Raw genomic sequence first — 18,697 nt, forward strand, 5'->3', positions numbered from 1 at the left:
TGGTAAAACTATTCGAACTATTCAGGACCAGTGTGTAGATCATCATCGGCACACTCGGTTGTGAAAAGTCAGCAGTGGCAGAACATTGCCTTAACGAAGGACACAGGATGATGGATGACAAGACACAATTGATCACTCCTGCTACTCGCTATTCGGAATGTGTTCTTGAAGAATTCATTGAAATTAGATTATCAAGTAATATTATTAACAGGGATAAAGGTTTACCACTAAGTAACATATGGAATCCGATTTTGTCCGACATTAAACAACAACGGTCTTCTTTTCGATCATTGGATTCTTCCGACTAATGCTGTTGCGATTTATCGTTTCTGCCGTCTTCTCCCACCAGCGCGCTGTGTGTCTACTTGCCGCCAGGAGGCTCTGCCCATCATCTCGCGCATGTGCGGTGCTCTGTCCGTTGTGTATAAAGGTTTCTGCCATTGTGGCTGGAATTCAGTTTCTGGCGAGGCAGTGCATGAGCATTAACTCACCTGAAGATGGCGGCCATCTGGTCCACCGAAATATTGTGTCTGAATGACGGCATGATCTGGCTGCAAACCCGTGAAGAATATCAGCAGTTATTACACCAGGAAAGTCTACGAAATCATATACTAGAACTCCATAATATAGGGCATATCTGGGAAGTCTATGAAATCATATACTACAACTTCATAATATAGGGCATATCTGGGAAGTCTACGAAATCATATACTAGAACTTCATAATATAGGGCATATCTAGGATTTGTTTTCAAAATTGCAGGTAAACTTAAGAATTGTGATTTAGATAATGAATGAAGTCAGAACAGCATGCAGATGACAATAAATTGAAGAGGGTCATTCTGAAACCTGAATAACTTAGGAAGCAGCATTGTAGATTATTAAAGCCATGGTGGATTTGATGAGGGTAAACCACCAGCATAACCACTTAGTGCCCGAAGCAGCAGCAGAAGCCTGTGCCAGGGAGTGGGAAAAACAGTGAGCAGCAGCACTAGCCATGCAGCACCATCAACAGCACTAGCAGAACAATGAAACAGTTCCATACATCTTGTGGAAAGCAGCGAGACTCCACAAGATACATGAAAATGATAAAAAGTGAATTTATCTGTGTAGCACTGTGGTTTTAAGATGTAGTGAGTTCACAAAATGTACAAAAATTGATAATTCAGATAGTATTTGTAGTAACTGGGTCACTACCAATGGCGAGTCTGGAGACAATGAGATCAGTGTAGGTTCACCTAATAGCTCTGAAATGAAAGTGGATCTTGTAAATTTAATACTGCAAGTTCTAGCAAAAACAAATGACCAACTATATGAAATAAGATAGTAAAAGATCAAGGAGCTGAAGTTAAGAAAAGCATTCAGTCAATGGGATACATTTTGCATAAGGGAGTAACTGAAGCTGAAACTAAGGTAAAGTCGATAGAAAATAAGTCAAGTAAATGCACATGACTGAATAGTACGGTAAGGGGCGAAACTGACAGGATAGACAGAAAGTTAGGCCTTGAACATTCCATGTTAGTGCAAGGTTAACATGAATATCTGCAGCAGCTAACAAATTTCACTGAATGTGAGAGAGTCACTGTATCGTGGCGTAATTTGCTTTTTTGTGTTATCAAAATTTTGTCACTAGTTAAAATATTTCTTATGTGACGCTGATTTTTGTGTTGATGTTACTGATGATTTTGTGTCTCTTAATGGTTAGGTGAATAGCAATGGAGAAATTGATGGAGGGGTTGGTAGTGATACACAAAAAGATATAGCTGATTTTTGTGATAATGTAGAAAATGCTGATGAGAGAGAAGTCTTTCTAGTAGTAAAATCTGAAACAACAGCTGAGAAAGAAGTAAATGATACTGTGGAATGAAGTAGATTAATAGCTAGGATGGGTTGTATCATGGAAGCCAGGCTGTTGGTGCTGCTTAATTGATGGAGGTGTAACGTCGGACACTGTTACTGATAAGGTTGATGGAAATGGGTGATTTTTACAAAGTGATGAAGAGGTTGGAGGAAGGAGACAGTACCAAAGTATGGGATAGTCAGATTTACATTGATTTTAATCAGAGGGACTAGAAAGAATTTGCCTGTCTGTGCAGCAAATACTTTTGAATCATTGGAAAGCCAATACAATGAAGTTTTCCAGGCAATTGCTATGAAAACAAGTTGTGGAAGGAGACACAAACAATTACTTGAAGTTGAAATGGCAATAGAGCCACTGGACATGTAATGTAAAACAACAAACATACAGCCAGTTGCTTATACATGTATCCTTTTAAGAAATGCACTATGAATTGTTAATAGAGAAAAGAGCCGCAGAAAGGAAAGAAAGACATAACAAGAAGGTTAAAAAAGAGATTAAATTTTACACTGAGGCCATGTTTTATTTTGAATTACAGAAAGTCATGTAATTTTTTTTAGTGTGTGGTGAAGTCCCTATGTGGATAGAATATGAATGAATGGTGATTAACAGTGTTTTAATATTTGTATGAGTTTGTCTGATTTGATATTTTTGCTCCATTTAGGAATGTTTATTGTAGTATCCATTGTTTTCATAATTTTTAGGGCAATTGTTCATTCATACTGTAGTTATGTAAAAGATATGTCAATTAATGGAAAGTGAGAGTAAAAAAAAAAAAAAAGTTTCTTTGTGGTGAATGCTGATAGGTGCCAACCATGTACATGTAAATTTTCTTTGCTGCCATATCAAATGGATCAAGTTAAATTACAATGGCTGTTCAAAAAGTATATTTTATTTATAAAATCAATCTTTATCCAGATATAATTGTTTGACACTAGACATCTTCAAGGCAGTTTCCTCCTACACATTTCTTCCAATGCTGCTGCCACTGCTGGAAGCATAGCTGGAAAGCCTGTTTGATATGGAGCACAGCTGCTCCATCAAAGTCTGCACAATGCCTTCTCCTGTTCTAAGATCTAGTCCCTTTCAGAGCCTTTTTCAGTTTAGGGAAAAGCCAATAGTCACTTTGTGCTAGGTCAGAGGAATAGGGAGGCTGACAAACCACAGTCATGTTGTGTTTGGGAAAAAAACTCTGAATTAATTGAGAATGATGTGGAGGTTATCGTGGTGAAGGTGCTGGCTGCCTGTTAGCCACAAATCTGGCCATTTGTGTCTCACTCCTTCATGATGGTGACACAGAACCCCTTGGTAGTACTCCATACATTACCTTCTGGGGTGTATCCACAATGGATCACATAACTGGAATAACAAAAGATGGTCGGCATGACATCCAGCTTGCTGCAAACCTGCCTCACATTTTTGGATCTCTGGGATGATGGTTGCTTCCACTGCGATGACTGGAACTTTTCTCCAACATTCATCACCAGTGATCACTTTGTTAAGAAAGATGGGATTACTGTTCACACTGTCCAGCATGTCCTATGCAATCTCTCCAGCATGTCATGTACAATCTCCGAACAAAGTTGCCCAGTTGTTAGCTACTTTGGCTGAAATTTTGCTGAGAACCTCTTGAAGTCCAAATGTTCTGTTAAAATGGACTGAATGGACCCAAGACTAATTTTAACCTTGTCTGCAAGTTCTCTGATCATGATTCGTCTATCCTGCATCATCAGAGTCCTTGTGTGATTAATAAGAACCTCATTTGTGCATGTTGAGGGCCTACCTGAACGTGCTTCAGTCTTCACTGATGAGTGGTCATCTTTGAAGTGGTCAAACATTGCAGATTGTTTCAAATTGAGAATCACCAAGCTTAAAACAAAATTTGATGCAGTAACATCATTCATCTTTTTCTGTCCTTTTGCCCACAACACAAAATCCGATGACTACCATTAACACAGGTTCATTTGTCAATGGCTAATTAGCAACTGGTTGTTCCCGCATTAATAATAATAAATCAGGCATGCACACTACATATGCCTACAAACATATGTGCCCCGATATTACATATATTTCTTTTTGCTGCTGGTCAGCATATAAACTGAATACATTAGAGATATCACCACTTGCATCTTTCTGGAGACCACATCCTGAACTAAGGCACTAAATTGAGCATTCAGTTTTATGTATTTAGTTTTCTTATGATGTTTGTATAGTTTTTAATATTTATTTTGTTACAACAGTTCAACTGTACTTGGCTGGTTGTTTTTAATTTTATCCGAGAGTGAATGTAACATATAACGAGTGAGTAGTAGACCGGATGATAATATGGACTAATTTTTACATCCAGAAAACCGAAGCTGACCTGCAGAGGAGATCGCAGAGGAAATTCAGTCCTGTTGCTATGTAACAAGGCAGCAGACTACAATATGTTATGACAGTGCATCCAAGAACTGAATAACATAATTAGGTTAATTGCTTCTCTCTGAACACCACTGAAAAGTTTTATTTTGTCTATTGTTTCAACATTACTTATATTACAGACAGCAGCTATTAAAATTAAAAATCACCTTATGTTATTCATATCAAAATTTTGGGAATTTTGACAATGTGAGTCACAGCCTCCACTTGAATATAATAAATGCACTGACAAAAGAGTTACAGGGTTACTTTTTTGAAACCGTTCTATTTTCCCTCACTGCAATGCACAAGTCTGAAATTGGGCTCAATGGTGCCAACAAAAATCCTATGTAATATTACACACAGAAAGGTGTTGATACAAGTGAAAAATAGACCAGAGTTCAGAAGTTCATGTGAGGTGTAACGTAAGTTAATGATGTCACATTGGCACCAAATTTCACCACAATTCTGCCCAACAGCACTATGGACATGTCGCATGATGGGAATGTCCTCACACTTCCACTTATCCCCATCTCACCCCTTTGCTTGACAGCTCTGCAATGACAATAGATATCAGAGTCATGCCGCCCCCCTCCCCCCAACCATTGAAACTGCGCTGTTTTCTTATGTGAGGCTGAGGAAAACATTTCAGACACAAAGCCACTCAGAATCAACACGAAAACACCTCAGCAGATGGCATAAAAGGCATCAATGAAACCACCCCTTCCCTTGTGGCAGTCATCTACACACATTTTGCAGCCGAAAATGACTGTTTCTTCACTGAATGGTTTTGAATAGTCCCTACTGGTTCCACCCTGTAAATCACAACAAAAATTGTGGTCGCACTGCACTCCAAAGGGGTTAGATAATGATCAATGGGGTTGCAACCCCACAATGACTTTAGGTAAGTGTTAATCATTGGGGGAACGCCAGCAGTGTCAAAGGTTGTCAAGAACCTCATATTGTTACCCACCACACTGCAAACAGTCATTTTCGACTCTAAAATGTGTGTAAATAATGCCCCAATGGTAGAGGTGGCTTCACTGACTCCCTTTATGCCATCATCTCCTGAGGCCTTTTTGTGTCGATCCTGAGTAGCGGTGTGTCTGAAATACTTCCTCAGCTACCATAAGGAAAACGGGTGAGACCAGTGTTGCATGTCACAATTCTGACCTCCATTGGGGAGGTGTTAAGAGGAGGACTGAGATGAGGTAAGGGGGTGGGGGTAGTGGGCGGGGGGAAGAAAGAGAGAGGTGTGATTATCTTCCCATTCTGTGACATGTCTACAGTGTCAATGGGCAGAGTTATGGTGAAATTTGGTGCCAATGTGACATCATTCAACAATGTTATTACACCTTACATGAACTTCTGAGCTCTGCCCCCCCCCCTTTTTTTCTTTTTTTTTTTGCGAAAGTTGACACAATGCTGTTTGAAGTGAGCCTGAGTGTGACATTGCAGGGTGCTGCGCTCTTGCACCATTACAGAGGAAGGTTGTGGACACCTTTGAGCCAAATTGTGAACTTCTACATTGCAATGGCAGAAAATAATGTGGTTTCAAAAAGGTGGCCCTGTAATTCTTTTGTGCAGTGAAGCTATATATGCGGTCAAAAGTATATTTTAAATTGAAACAGTGTAGTAAATGCACCCTCTGCAACTGGTGGATATGTTGTCAGGGAAAGGGGGCTCTGAGAGCAAGGAACAAGTATTCTGCTGTTGGACAAAGTGTTTGTATAGTCTGATACTAGCCAATGTGTTTTCATAAATGTGTTATGTACAAATCAAACTTTTATTTAACCTATCATGACAAACTTGTCATACATATATGTGGAAGAGACGTGGAGACAGTGGAAGGTGTCGTCTCACACCAGACGAGTGCAACCCCTATGTTTGCATGGTAGAGTAATGGTGGGGTATGCGTATGTGGAGAACTTGTTTGCACAGAAATCGCCAACATAGTGTAGCCGAGGCGGAGTAAGGGGAACCAGCCTGCATTCACCGAGGCAGATGGAAAACTGCCTAAAAACCATCCACGGACAGGCCAGCTCACTGGACCTCGACGCAAGTCTGCCGGGCGGATTTGTGCCGGGGACCAGGCACTCCGTCCCCATTCGGAAAGCCGTGTGTTAGACCGCACGGCTAACCAGGGGAGGGGGGGGGCTACATATCCATTAGTATTACTCCACTTGTTATTGTTTTGGGACCTAGTAAGTAGTTATTATTGTCCTGTCTGCAATATTAATATTCATGTGAATTACAGATGGTTGTGCACCTTGCTGGTGCCAGTATGTAAGATGAAGTCAAAATGGTTCAAATGGCTCTGAGCACTATGGGACTCAACTGCTGAGGTCATTAGTCCCCTAGAACTGAGAACTAGTTATACCTAACTAACCTAAGGACATCACAAACATCCATGCCCGAGGCAGGATTCGAACCTGCGACCGTAGCGGTCTTGCGGTTCCAGACTGCAGCGCCTTTAACCGCACGGCCACTTCGGCTGGCAAGATGAAGTCACTGAATTAAAAAGTACCAAGGTACTGTATGAAATCTTTTAAAAACTGAATTAACAAACTATGTTCAATCAAAAACCTTATGATATTTTTTTCCATTTTACTGGAACTGATTGTATGTACTTACTGGGTATAGACTGTTACAAATATGTTCTGAAGCTCATAAAGACTGTGATGTTCATTATTGTCTGTCTGCAGATGAGCAGGTATTTTTTGAAGATCCCAGGATGATCTACAGAGATAAGAGTATAACCTGGACATAACAGCAAAAATGGGCAACATGGAGAGCTCCCTTAATGAAACCAAAGTTATGGCCTTCACTGGGAAAGTTCCCAAGAGAAATAAAATTTCAGTAGAGAACACAACCCTCAAACAAGTATCAATATTTAAATACCTAGATGACAACTACACTTACATTACAGAAAACGATGTGCAACAGAAAGTCACAGAATGGTATATTTGGGGGGAGGGGGCACCAAATGGTGAGGTCACTGGTCTCACAATCCAAGATGGCCAGAAATTCTATGCATGACTCTCACCACCCCATTCAATTCATGACACAAGATCAAGAGACACAATGGGGACAACACCAGTGGAAGAAGACATGTGAAAAGGGGAAACAAAACAGCACAAAAGACCAGAAAAAACATCACAAAAGGGGGGGGGGGGGGACCTGGCTGGTGTGGAGGCAAGGCCAAAGGTACCTCAAAGCAATGCACACAATAACCAAGGGGCTCCCACTCTGGGGGGACATTCAGATACTCTCACCTGGGATGACAAACCACTTTCATGAAGAAAACTCAGGATGGATGTAGCCATGTGCTGGTTGTCTGCTGACACTTGTGACAAGGAGATTGGGAGAGCACGTTTAGTGTGAAAGCCCTGAAGGCAGGGGCAGTCCAGAAAAAATATGGATCACCAGAATAGGGTCCCTTCATCTGTAAGAGAGGGGGCGGGGCTCATTACAAACCATGGGTCAACCTGGTATGGCTGATACAAAGACAGAAGAGGATGGTAAACTCCCACCACGACAGACGGAGGGAAGAAAGCCACATGGTGGGAGGTCCTTTAATCACACAACATTATTAGAAAGTGGGATCGCCAACCCCAAGAGTCGGCCCAAGATGAGCGAAAAGGAATTTGATGTGAAGCTGCAAATCTGTCACTGGTGGATCATGGAGAACAGGTGTACATGGCTGCCTGTCCACACAAACTTCATAAAAGTCACAGAGCTAACAAATAGCATTTTCACACCATCTCTTGTTCACTGACACACCAGACTCAAAACTATTAAACACCACAGCTAACCCTACCCTCTTGTATGGCAGTGAAGCTTGGGCAGTCCATAGTGATGAGAGATGGAGGATAATGAGTGCCGAGCTGTGATTCCTGAGGACAGCTAGCTACACACTATGAAGGAAAAGAGAAACCAAATCTCAACACAGTACTGAACTACAGAACATCTTGGAAAAATCGTGTACCACAGACAAAGACTGGCTGGATTCCCCAGAAAAAACTTCAAACGACAACCAAAATACAGAAGAGATGTAGGAAGACCAGCAAGGAGATGGAACGAGACTGTAACAGGCGACCAGGCCTAAAGACTGGATAGAAAGAAGCAGCAGCTCATTATAAACATCAAACTCACATCGACCAAGCAAGATGGTGCATTTGGGAGGGTGGCAATTCACATCCCTGTCCGGCCATTCAGATTTATGATCTCCACAATTTATTCAAGCCATTTCAGATAAATGCCAGGATGGTTCCTTTGATAAAGGCAAGGCCAATTTCCTTCCCCATCCTTTCACAATCCGAGCTTGCGCTGCATCTCTAATAACTTCACTGTTGTCTTGACATTAAATTCTAAACTACCGACCTAAAAACCCATATCAGTCTTATGGCTTATCCTCTTGGACAGTTTTATTTTGTCCATCCTGTATAAGAAGCTACAAAGTGACAATGAGTTTTTTTCAACATCTGTATATTAAATAACACTGGAGCATCCATTAAAAAACTTATAGTATGATAAGCACAACAGTATATTACATATAATGCAGCAAACAATACCTCTGCACCAGTCAGGAAGTTCTGGTGGGGCTGGTGTGTCTGCAATATCTTCAAATCTTTTGAAAAGTTCCAAAAGGTAATCATGCTTATAAATTCCTGGAGGTCTGTGAAAAAACATCATAAATATTGATACACAAAGTAAACATGAAATTAAAAAACATAATTTGTAGAAAATACTGATAGGGGCAATAACAACAACAACAACACATAATGTATTGATAGCTACTCACCACATAGAGGAGGCATTGAGTTACAATGAAAAAGAATGCTAGAAATATTTCAGCTTTCAGACAAAGTCCTCCTCCAGAAGTGGAGAAAAAGAAGAGAAAACACCACATTCACACAGCAAAAACTCTCTCTCTCTCTCGTGCATGTGCACATGCTCCTCCCCCTACACACACACACACACACACACACACACACACACACACACACACACAGAACAACTGCTACTGGGTGCTCAGTGGGTGGTAGAGGCAAGGTAGGTTACCAAGTGGGTTGGGTAATTAGTGGAATGCTGTTGTGGGAGGGGGAGTGCTGAGGTTCTGGATGTGGATAGTGTGTCATTACCCTCAGTCCACATCATGATGTCTTCAGCAAATCTGAACCAGGTGAGGAAAATTAACAGGGAGTGATTGGAGGGTAGTGGGGCTGATTCACAGTTGGATGGAAGAGTAAACTGAATTAGGTTGTGATCAATATCGGTTTTGGATTGCATCTGACTGGTAGGGTCAGAGGAGAAAAAGTGTTTCCACTTAGGGACTAGGAGAAGGAGAGAAAGTCTTTAACAAGCATAGCATATTTGATTTTAAGTGTGAGGCAAAAGGTAATGCCTTTGGAAAGGACTGATACTTTTGTAGGATAGGTTCATGACAGGCACGGTTTGGCAGCTATGAGGTGATATGGTGGAGGTTTGATAGAGGCTCTTGTAGTGGTGGTGGATAGTGGTAGTTAAAGGTGAACAGCTTGGACAGTTTTTTGAAGTAATGTGGCTCAAGGTGATATAGTTCCTGGAGAGCAGGGGTTTTCAGTATCAGAGAAGGGATGCTGGAATTTAGGATTGCAGAGCAGGAGAATGTTACAGATGGAGAGGAGTTAATTCTAGGAAGTTTGGGCCTGATTTATATGGTTTTGCAGGTGGGTAATTTGATTTGGGAGGAGCTAGGCGACAAGGCAGGAACAGTATGTGGACTGGGTTCTGGCTAGGGATACAGAAACTTTCCTGCACTACTACTGGTGCAGATGGAAGCAGCAAGAATCCTTACTGGGAATACAAGATGAGTAAAAATATGTGGGGAGATCACCAAATGGACAAAATGGATGAAGTATGGTGGCCAAAGATGAAATGCAAGTAAGTAGAGCCACTAGCGAAAAACAAAAATGAAATAAAATTAACTTAAAAGCAGGACAAGGTAAAAATGAAACAATAAATAGAAAGATGATAATGGAGAGGCATGCAGGTTGCTGGGTAGGTATGCGTAAAGAGTGAGCCATCATGTGTCATTCGACTAGGTAAAGTCAGTAAGGTGTGTGCTTAAACTAGGGAAAAAGGGGGAGGGAATTGTTAGGTATGGGGTTAACAAAGAATATATGGTACACAAAAATACAGGAAAACTGGCAAAAATATGTGAAGATGAGGAAGGTAGTGTGATCAATTTGAAAATCCCAGGATAATTATATTGGCAGAAAGAATGTGGGAATGAGACCTTGCAACTACAATCAGTGCAGACATGTAACACTGCACTGTGCACAGATGAGATGCAGGATACTCAGATGTCAAAGAGTGTGACAATAAACCATAAGAAAGAAAAGGATGAACAAAGAGTAATTTAATACAACAGAGAATAGTACCTACGGCAAATGGCACTAGCCTGTGGGATGAAAGAGAAGCAGACAAAAATTAAATATTGTCCAGTGGAATAACAGAATTATGGAAAGGACTGGTTGCTACTCGCCACATACACGAGGCACTGAGTCTCAAATAAGCACAATTAAAAAGAACGCTACAAATATTTCAGCTTTCAGACAAAGTCCTTCATCAGAAGCGGAAAATTCACATAACAATATGAGATGCATCTTGTCTTTTTTTAGGGGGGGTGGGGGTGGGGGGTGGGGGTTAAGGAAGAGGCATGGGATTGACAGCAGGGGTGGGGTGGGAGACCTCCTATGTTTTGTCTCACCAGACACTTACCATCCTGAACATATCCAATGTCCGGCCACAAAGGAGCACTCTTCTGCTGATTCAGTACTGCTAACCACTGGAGCAACTGAATCACATTTTCTGCCAGGTTTTCGAATACCTATCATCATGCCCTAAAATTAGAACTATTCTCCCCACTTATCCCACATTGGTATGCCGCCATCCACCCCATCTTCACAATATCCTTGTCCATCCCTATTCCACCCCTACCCCCAACACCTTGCCTCGTAGGCCATATCACTTGCAACAGACCTAGAAACACCTGTTCCACATCTTCCTACCACCACCTAATCCAGTCCTGTCACTGGCATTTCCTACCCATCAAAGGCAGGGCCACCTCTGAAAGCTGCCATGTGATTTATCGAACTTAGCTGCGACCACTGTGCCACATTCTATATGGGTATGACAACTAACAAGCTGGCTGACTGCATGAATGTCCAATGCCATACTGTGGCCAAGAGACAGGTGGACCACCCAATTGCTGAACATGCCACCCAACATGATGTGCTACACTCTAATGACTGTTTACCAGCCTGTGCCATCAGGATTCTTCACACCAAAACCAGCTTTTCTGAATCACGCAGGTGGAAATTTTTCCCACAACACATCCTTTGTTGCTGTAAACCCGTCCCCCCTCCCCCAACTTTGCTAGTCTCTGTACTCCTACTGCCTATCCCCTTCCCAGCATCCAATTCCAGTACTAAACATGCCTTCTGTCCTCAACACATCTACACAGTCATCCTCTTCTTTTCCCTATTTTCTCTCCAACACCTTTCCCTCCCCACAGCACTAGTGCTGCACGTAACAGTCCTATCCTGTCCCCACCACATCTGCCTACAGGCTCCCTCAGGCAGCACTAGTGTGTGTCCCCAAACCTACACTGCTGTCTCTCACATCACCACCCAACACACCTCTACTATCACTGCTCACCCCAACTAGACTGCTGCTCATGTCAGACGCAATTGTAGTCAGGCATTAGTGCCCAGTGACAGTGGCCATGTGTATATGAGTTGTTCTTGGGTGTACATGTGTGAATTTTCTTCTGAAGTCTGACTTTATCTGAAAGACAAAATATTTTTAGCATTATTTTTCACACTGCCTGTTTGTGACTCAATGTCTCCTCTATGTAGTGAGTAGCAGTCTACCTTTTCCGTGGTGTTGATAAGGAAAAATGTGTTTCCTTTCCTAAAGTATTTATACAGTACAGAAGATAATCATTCAGTTACATTGACTGCTAATGTAATTATACAATGATCAACAGATCAGCCTCATATGGATAGAAGAATATTGCAGCATTAAAGAAAATGGAATGGTAAGGGTTGCAGCAGAGGTGGTGACTCATAACGAGGGCATTAGTCATAGTGGCATCATAAATGATAATTTTCTATGACAAGTTAGAGATGTAGCCTCGAAAATTTGAAACAAAGAATGACAAACGACTTAAAATAGTGAAAGAAGAGCTTACACACAAATTTACCTGACACTAATTATGCATCATTTGCACCACAATTGCTGATGTTTCATAACATTCAGTACCAGTGTTATAGGCCTGCACTCCAATATGACTGCTTGAAGTAACATCTGCAACACATTAGTCTTACACCATTCCGCTGCATGCGTGTACTGAAGACGAGGGCACCAGCATATCTTCTTCAGTTGCATAAATTGCAACAACTCCACAAATTCTCTACTGAAGATCTGTTACAACTAAACTATGCCTTCCTGACTTCAATAATGTCATTACTGTGAGAGAAGAACTACATGGTTTACAGACTTTTAGTCAACTTGAATATTTGCTTTTAATAGTGAAACACACACTGTGTGGAATTGGTAGCAAACTGTCTCTCTGACTGCACTGTGTTATCAGTTATCAGTAAAATATAATAGCATTATCTGAAGGAGATGTACTCAGATATCAGTTTAAAATGGCAATTTGAATAACCACAAGAACACAAACAGTTCACAAGAGAGCAAACAACAAGATAAACGATTGGTAAACTTCTGCGGGAAATGGTGCCTCAAAATCATTTGACGTAGTTTCTGACACCAAAGAGGAAATTATACAACTGAAAGACACTCAACAGTATGCTAGGTGAATTCCAAATGGATCATGAGGTCACTTCTAACAGAAACATGTCAGAAATTCTAATGTAAAAAACAAAGGAGGGAATTTGTCGAATCAGCAGATCATCATCATCATCATCATCATCATCATCTACAGATAAAGCTCAGACCTACAACTCAAGAAGGAAAAAATGTACAAGAAATCAACCAAACTATCAAAAATTGAAGACTTCTAAACATCCTCAAATCCGCCATCCAAGAAGCAGGAAACAAAGGTGGGGCAACATCATACGCAATCACACAACAGAGGGAAGGATCAAAGTCAGACCAAATTCCAGCAGTAACAAAACATCTGAAAGATGACAAGAATTTACTAATATGCAAAACTACCTGTACAGCTTATGCGAAGAGAAAAGCTGATGTGCAGAAGTGTGACAAGTTCAAATTATTAATTTTCAACTGCATTCTCAAATAATTATCAGGGCATGAGAAAGAGAAGCCATAGGAAATCAAATAAGCACATAAAAAAAGAGATGACTGCCATTAGCAGTGGATCTTGCAATTCTCGCAAGGGACAGAGAAGAAGCCACAGACACCATAGAAAACCTTAAGAAAATGGCATGGAAAATTGGTTTGCAAATTTAAAACAGCACACTGAGCAGGTGCCACAAGGCAATGATATTATCAAGATGGTGGACACAGCCATATCACCGCTACTCAATATGGTAACAACAACATCATCATAGATTAAGGACAATTAACAAAATAAAAGCAAATTCAAAATTTAATCATAATAATTTGAAGAAGAACATGAAACTAACAGAACAATCATAGGCACTAGGGGGTTTTGAGCAGGGAGAAACAAAACAAATGTCATTCCTAGTCTAACACATATATAAAAACCGAAACATACGCAAAAATCAATAACGCCAACATTACATAAAGCCCACAAAAAACACCACCATTTAGTATCATCATCTTCAAATAAATTATTTAGGTAAACTGAACTATATGATACCAGAGAATAAATCTGCAAAAAATTGTATCAAAACATAACTATTTAAAAAAACCAAACCTTCTGGCATTGAAGACTTCACTTGACCTATGAAGCTAGACTGAAGTACCCAGTACCAAGAAACTTAAACTCACTGCAAACACTGGTTCTGGTATCGACAACTTCATTTGACATTTGACCAACATAGCTAGAATAAGGTCCATGAGTCAGGAACTCTTACTTCAATGCAAACTAATACTAATAACATTATTTGGGCCATATATGTGGAAAAAAAAAAAAAAAACATGCGATACCCACCAATCATAAGTAAACACTATTAGCTAGAGAGAGAGAGAGAGAGAGAGAGAGAGAGAGAAGAAGAAGAAGAAGAAGAAGCAACACACAAACTCATACAGTTTCAATAACATTACCTTACATGACAAGTGAGTGAAAATAGCTGTGCAGAATGCTGTAATACATTGACATACATTGATGTGGCAAAAGTCATGGGATAATGATATGCACATATGCAGATAGCAGCAGTATCATGTACACAAGGTAAAAAAGGGCAGCACACCGGTAGGGCTGTCATTTTTATTCAGGTGATTCATGTGAAAAGATTTACAACGTGACTATGGCAACACGATGGGAATTAAAAGACTTTGAACATGGAATAGTAGCTGAAGCTAGACGCATGGGACACTCCATTTCTGAAATTATTAGTGAATTCAATATTCCGAGATCCACAGCATCAAGAGTGTGCCGAGAATACCAAATTTCAGGTATTATTTCACTCCACGGGCAATGCGGTGACTGACGGTCTTCACTTAACAACTGAGAGCAATGGCTTTTGCATAGAGTTGCCAGGGCTAACAGACAAACATCACTGTGTGAAGAAACTGCCAAGATCAATGTGGGACATGTGATGAACATATGCATTGTGACAGTGTGGTGAAATTTGGCATTAAAGGGCTACAACAGCAGAAGATCAACACAAGTGCCTTTGCTAACAGCACATCACCTGCAACGCCTCTGCTGGGCTTGTGATCATAATGTTGGACCCCACATGGCTGGAAAACTATGGCCTGGTCAGATGAGTCTTGATTTCATTTGGTAAGAGCTGGTGGTAGGGTCTTAGTGTGGAACTGATACCACAAAACCATGGATCCAAGTTGCCAACAAGGCACTGTGCGAGCTGGCAGTGGCTGCATATTGGTGTGGGCTGAGTTTACATGGAGTGGACTGGGTCCTCTGGTTCAACTGGACCAATCACTGAGTGGAAATGGTTACGCTTGGTTACTTGGAGACCATTTGCAGCCATTCACAGAGGATGACAATGAACCCAGTCACCGGGCCACTATTGTTGAACAACATTCTGGACAATTCAAGCAAATGATCTGGCCACCCAATCGCCCAACATGAAACCCATCGAATATCTATGGGACATAGTCAAGAGGTCATTTTGTGCACAAAATCCTGCACAGGCAACACTCCCACAATTGGATGGCTAAAGAGGCAGCATGACTCAATATTTTTGCAAGGGACTTCCAACAACTTGTCAAGTCCATCCCACATCGGGTTGCTGCATTACGCTCGGCAAAAGGAGGTCAGACATGGTATTAGGAGGTATCCCTAGACTTGTCACCTCACTGTGCAAAATGGAATGTTTCTGCTCTTAGGTTACTGCCTAACCACCATCTCGGGAATCTGAACATTTTGAAAATACCTCGCCAAATTTTTGAAACAATCATTTTGAAAGTGACTGCTGCCAAAGAATGACCAAACGTTCACATTCAAGTGTATACCTACAGATCAGTCTGTCACCACAACTAGTTTTCTTCACCAACTCACAACCAAAGTAACATTCAATCTAACATACACCCTGGGCTACCATACTGATCAGCCCTTCACCACATCTATCTTTCTTTCAATCTAGTTCACATATTTACCAAGAGAGACACAACTTCAGTTGGTATGTGACAATAGCTCCTACATAGTGCACAAGAAGCATTACCACATCCCCACTTCACACTAGCAATCCAAGGTAATACTTAAATTTAGCCAAAAAGCAAACTTTCATTAGCAAACAAAACACTAAAAAAAAAAATTCCATCCCAACTTCCTTAAACCACAAACAGTCCACCAATAACTACTCACCCACCCACCAATAACCACTCACCCACCAACAAACGCCCATCCCCAACACAGAATACAAAAATAAATACAATTAACATAAATTAAATCATACATTCCTTCGAAAAAGACAAGAATGAAACAAAATGAAGCAGCAGCTGCAGTCATATTCATGTATTTGGCATGGAAGCGTCCGATTCCACCCGTCTGCTTTGACACATGACATCACCAATGTGGTGCAAACAATGATTCACATCAACTCCTGTATCACGCCTATGACGCCATTACATAAACATGACAAGAAACACGAAAATAGATTGAAAGACCATCGCACACATCTTCCTCCAAAAATATAATGAAACTAATGGGACAAGCGTGGGAAATTGGGGGTTTTTGGGCGGGGACAAACTAAATATATACACACGCCACTGTACCAAACGGCACAAAAGACCCCACAACCTTCCCAAATTCCACTACACACCGTATCTTCTGGAATCAGTCACTTCCCTTGACCTATATAGCTCAACAGCAACTACTGATATCACATTATAAAACTCCAAAACTTTCACCACCGCCACAATCATTGCTACAAAAAACACCCTAGAAAAACCAAACTGGAATCAAACACTTCCCTTGACCTATATAGGACAACAGCAACTCACGATACCAAATCACTAATAGCAACAATCAAACAACTCACAACCCACACAAAAACAAAAAAGAATCCCAACCCACCCAGGCCTCCCCAAACCTCCCCCCAAAATCAAAGATCCATAAACAAATAAAAACAAAAATATCTCAATCACTCACTACAACTCAACTGCAACAAAAGAGATCCTCCACAACAAAATTACAAAACAAACACCACGACCGACACACCTACCTCTAAAAAACCTGGCCAACAACTAACCTCTCCCCACCCCCAAGCCTCAGCCCCCCTCCCCAACACCTCCCTAACCAACAACCTTTGGACTATACATCCTACTAACTGCCCTTAAGAAAAAACAACAGCCCTCAGAGACGCTCTTCCGCCAACAGTACTCATCTAATTGAGACTGAAGGTTAGAAGAGCACCTCTTCCCCCTCCCAATAACTGACTTCACGGCCCCCCAAAAACCCTCTATTGTATTCATACAGGCCCCGGTCTCATAATTTTTAAACTCAGCACTATGAATAGCTACTAAATGATTGTATCCCCGCTCACCGAACTCCCTATAAGATGAAAACACGTCTGAAACTATGGTTCTCCCCTCTTCTATGAAATCCTCAATTAATCCCACTAATTCCCTTTTCGTCTGCCCTCCAAAACCCTATATACACATTCTGAAAAGCGACCCCCTGATACAACAGCCCCCGCCCCCTCCCACACCAACCAAAGACTTACCCCTAACATACTACTTCCTTCCAAACTGCGATTCGTCAACATCCACCACCACCCCAGGCCCACCCAATTTATCCCTGTACTTAATATAATCCGAACACACTTCAGGACAAAATGAAAACCAATCAAGCACAGACCTCTCACTCACACCAATCTCATGTGCACAGAAACTGTGAGAGGATCTATAACAAAAATGATAAGTCATTAACACAATTTCTCGCATGCCCAACCTAGACTACTGGAACCAGGAACCTTACCTTACAGAGCACCGTATGATATCCCTATGGCACCTTCACATGTAGCCATCCCTGGTCCGAGACACCGGAACTTTTGTCAATTGCATTTCCTCCCGACAGACAGAGCACTTCACTTCACCCCTACGGCCAAAAGCCCAAAAAGCTGGAGAAACTTGATGAGGGACAAAGCATTGTCCCCCATCTGCAACACAAACGCGTACTGTTCAATTTGTCAGTCGTATCCATACCTAACAAAGGTATGAACAAAGTAATTTAAAAAAATTCACACACGACTGAGCCGTGTCACGGCTCAGCTCATTTGATTTACCCATGAGATTATTCACTTGTTTTTGCTGCAGCGATAGACGGCGTGATCGCTGAGCGCTGGTGCCCAAAGCAAGAGCTTTGGGAGGACGGCTCAGTCGGGAGATGGCGAGAGGACCAGTCAGTCAGTCTCGGCGAATCTGTTCAGTCGGTTAGTCGCTCAGTCTGGGAGTCGGTGCAGTGAGGCGACAGAGTCAGTCAGAACGCAGACACTCGCACATTAGTCAGTCGGCTCTAAGTCTCAGTCGCTGTTGGGTTGTGCACTGAGTCGGGTTCGTCGTTACTCCGCGGTTGGACGAGCTGGCAGTCAGCAGCAGGCAGATCCGCATGGTGCAAGTACGCGCTGGGGCCGTGGTCGACGCAGATGGAAGGCCGTTGGTTGATTGGTCGTCGGATGGCGACAGGACGGAAGCGGCTGGGAGTCCACTGGTGCCTGCCGTTTAAGGACTGCGATAAGATGGCTGTTTGCGAGCATGTGGGGAGGACGGAATGCTCGCTTGCTTAGCGTGGTTCTCCATGACCAGCTGTTGTTTGTTG

The 18,697-nt window shown here is 41.7% G+C and overlaps 1 protein-coding gene across 1 annotated transcript in view; it reads right to left on the bottom strand.

Annotated features, from left to right (window-relative positions):
* LOC126198587 (mRNA-capping enzyme) overlaps nt 1–18,697 on the bottom strand; it is a 98,281-nt gene that overhangs the window by 73,492 nt on the left and 6,092 nt on the right. Inside the window, exon 4 of the mRNA XM_049935035.1 lies at nt 8,829–8,932. Coding sequence (XP_049790992.1) covers nt 8,829–8,932 — 104 coding nt within the window. The remainder of the gene's footprint in view (nt 1–8,828; nt 8,933–18,697) is intronic.

This window comes from Schistocerca nitens, chromosome 8 (genome assembly GCF_023898315.1).
Source record: "Schistocerca nitens isolate TAMUIC-IGC-003100 chromosome 8, iqSchNite1.1, whole genome shotgun sequence".
Lineage (NCBI taxonomy): Eukaryota > Metazoa > Arthropoda > Insecta > Orthoptera > Acrididae > Schistocerca > Schistocerca nitens.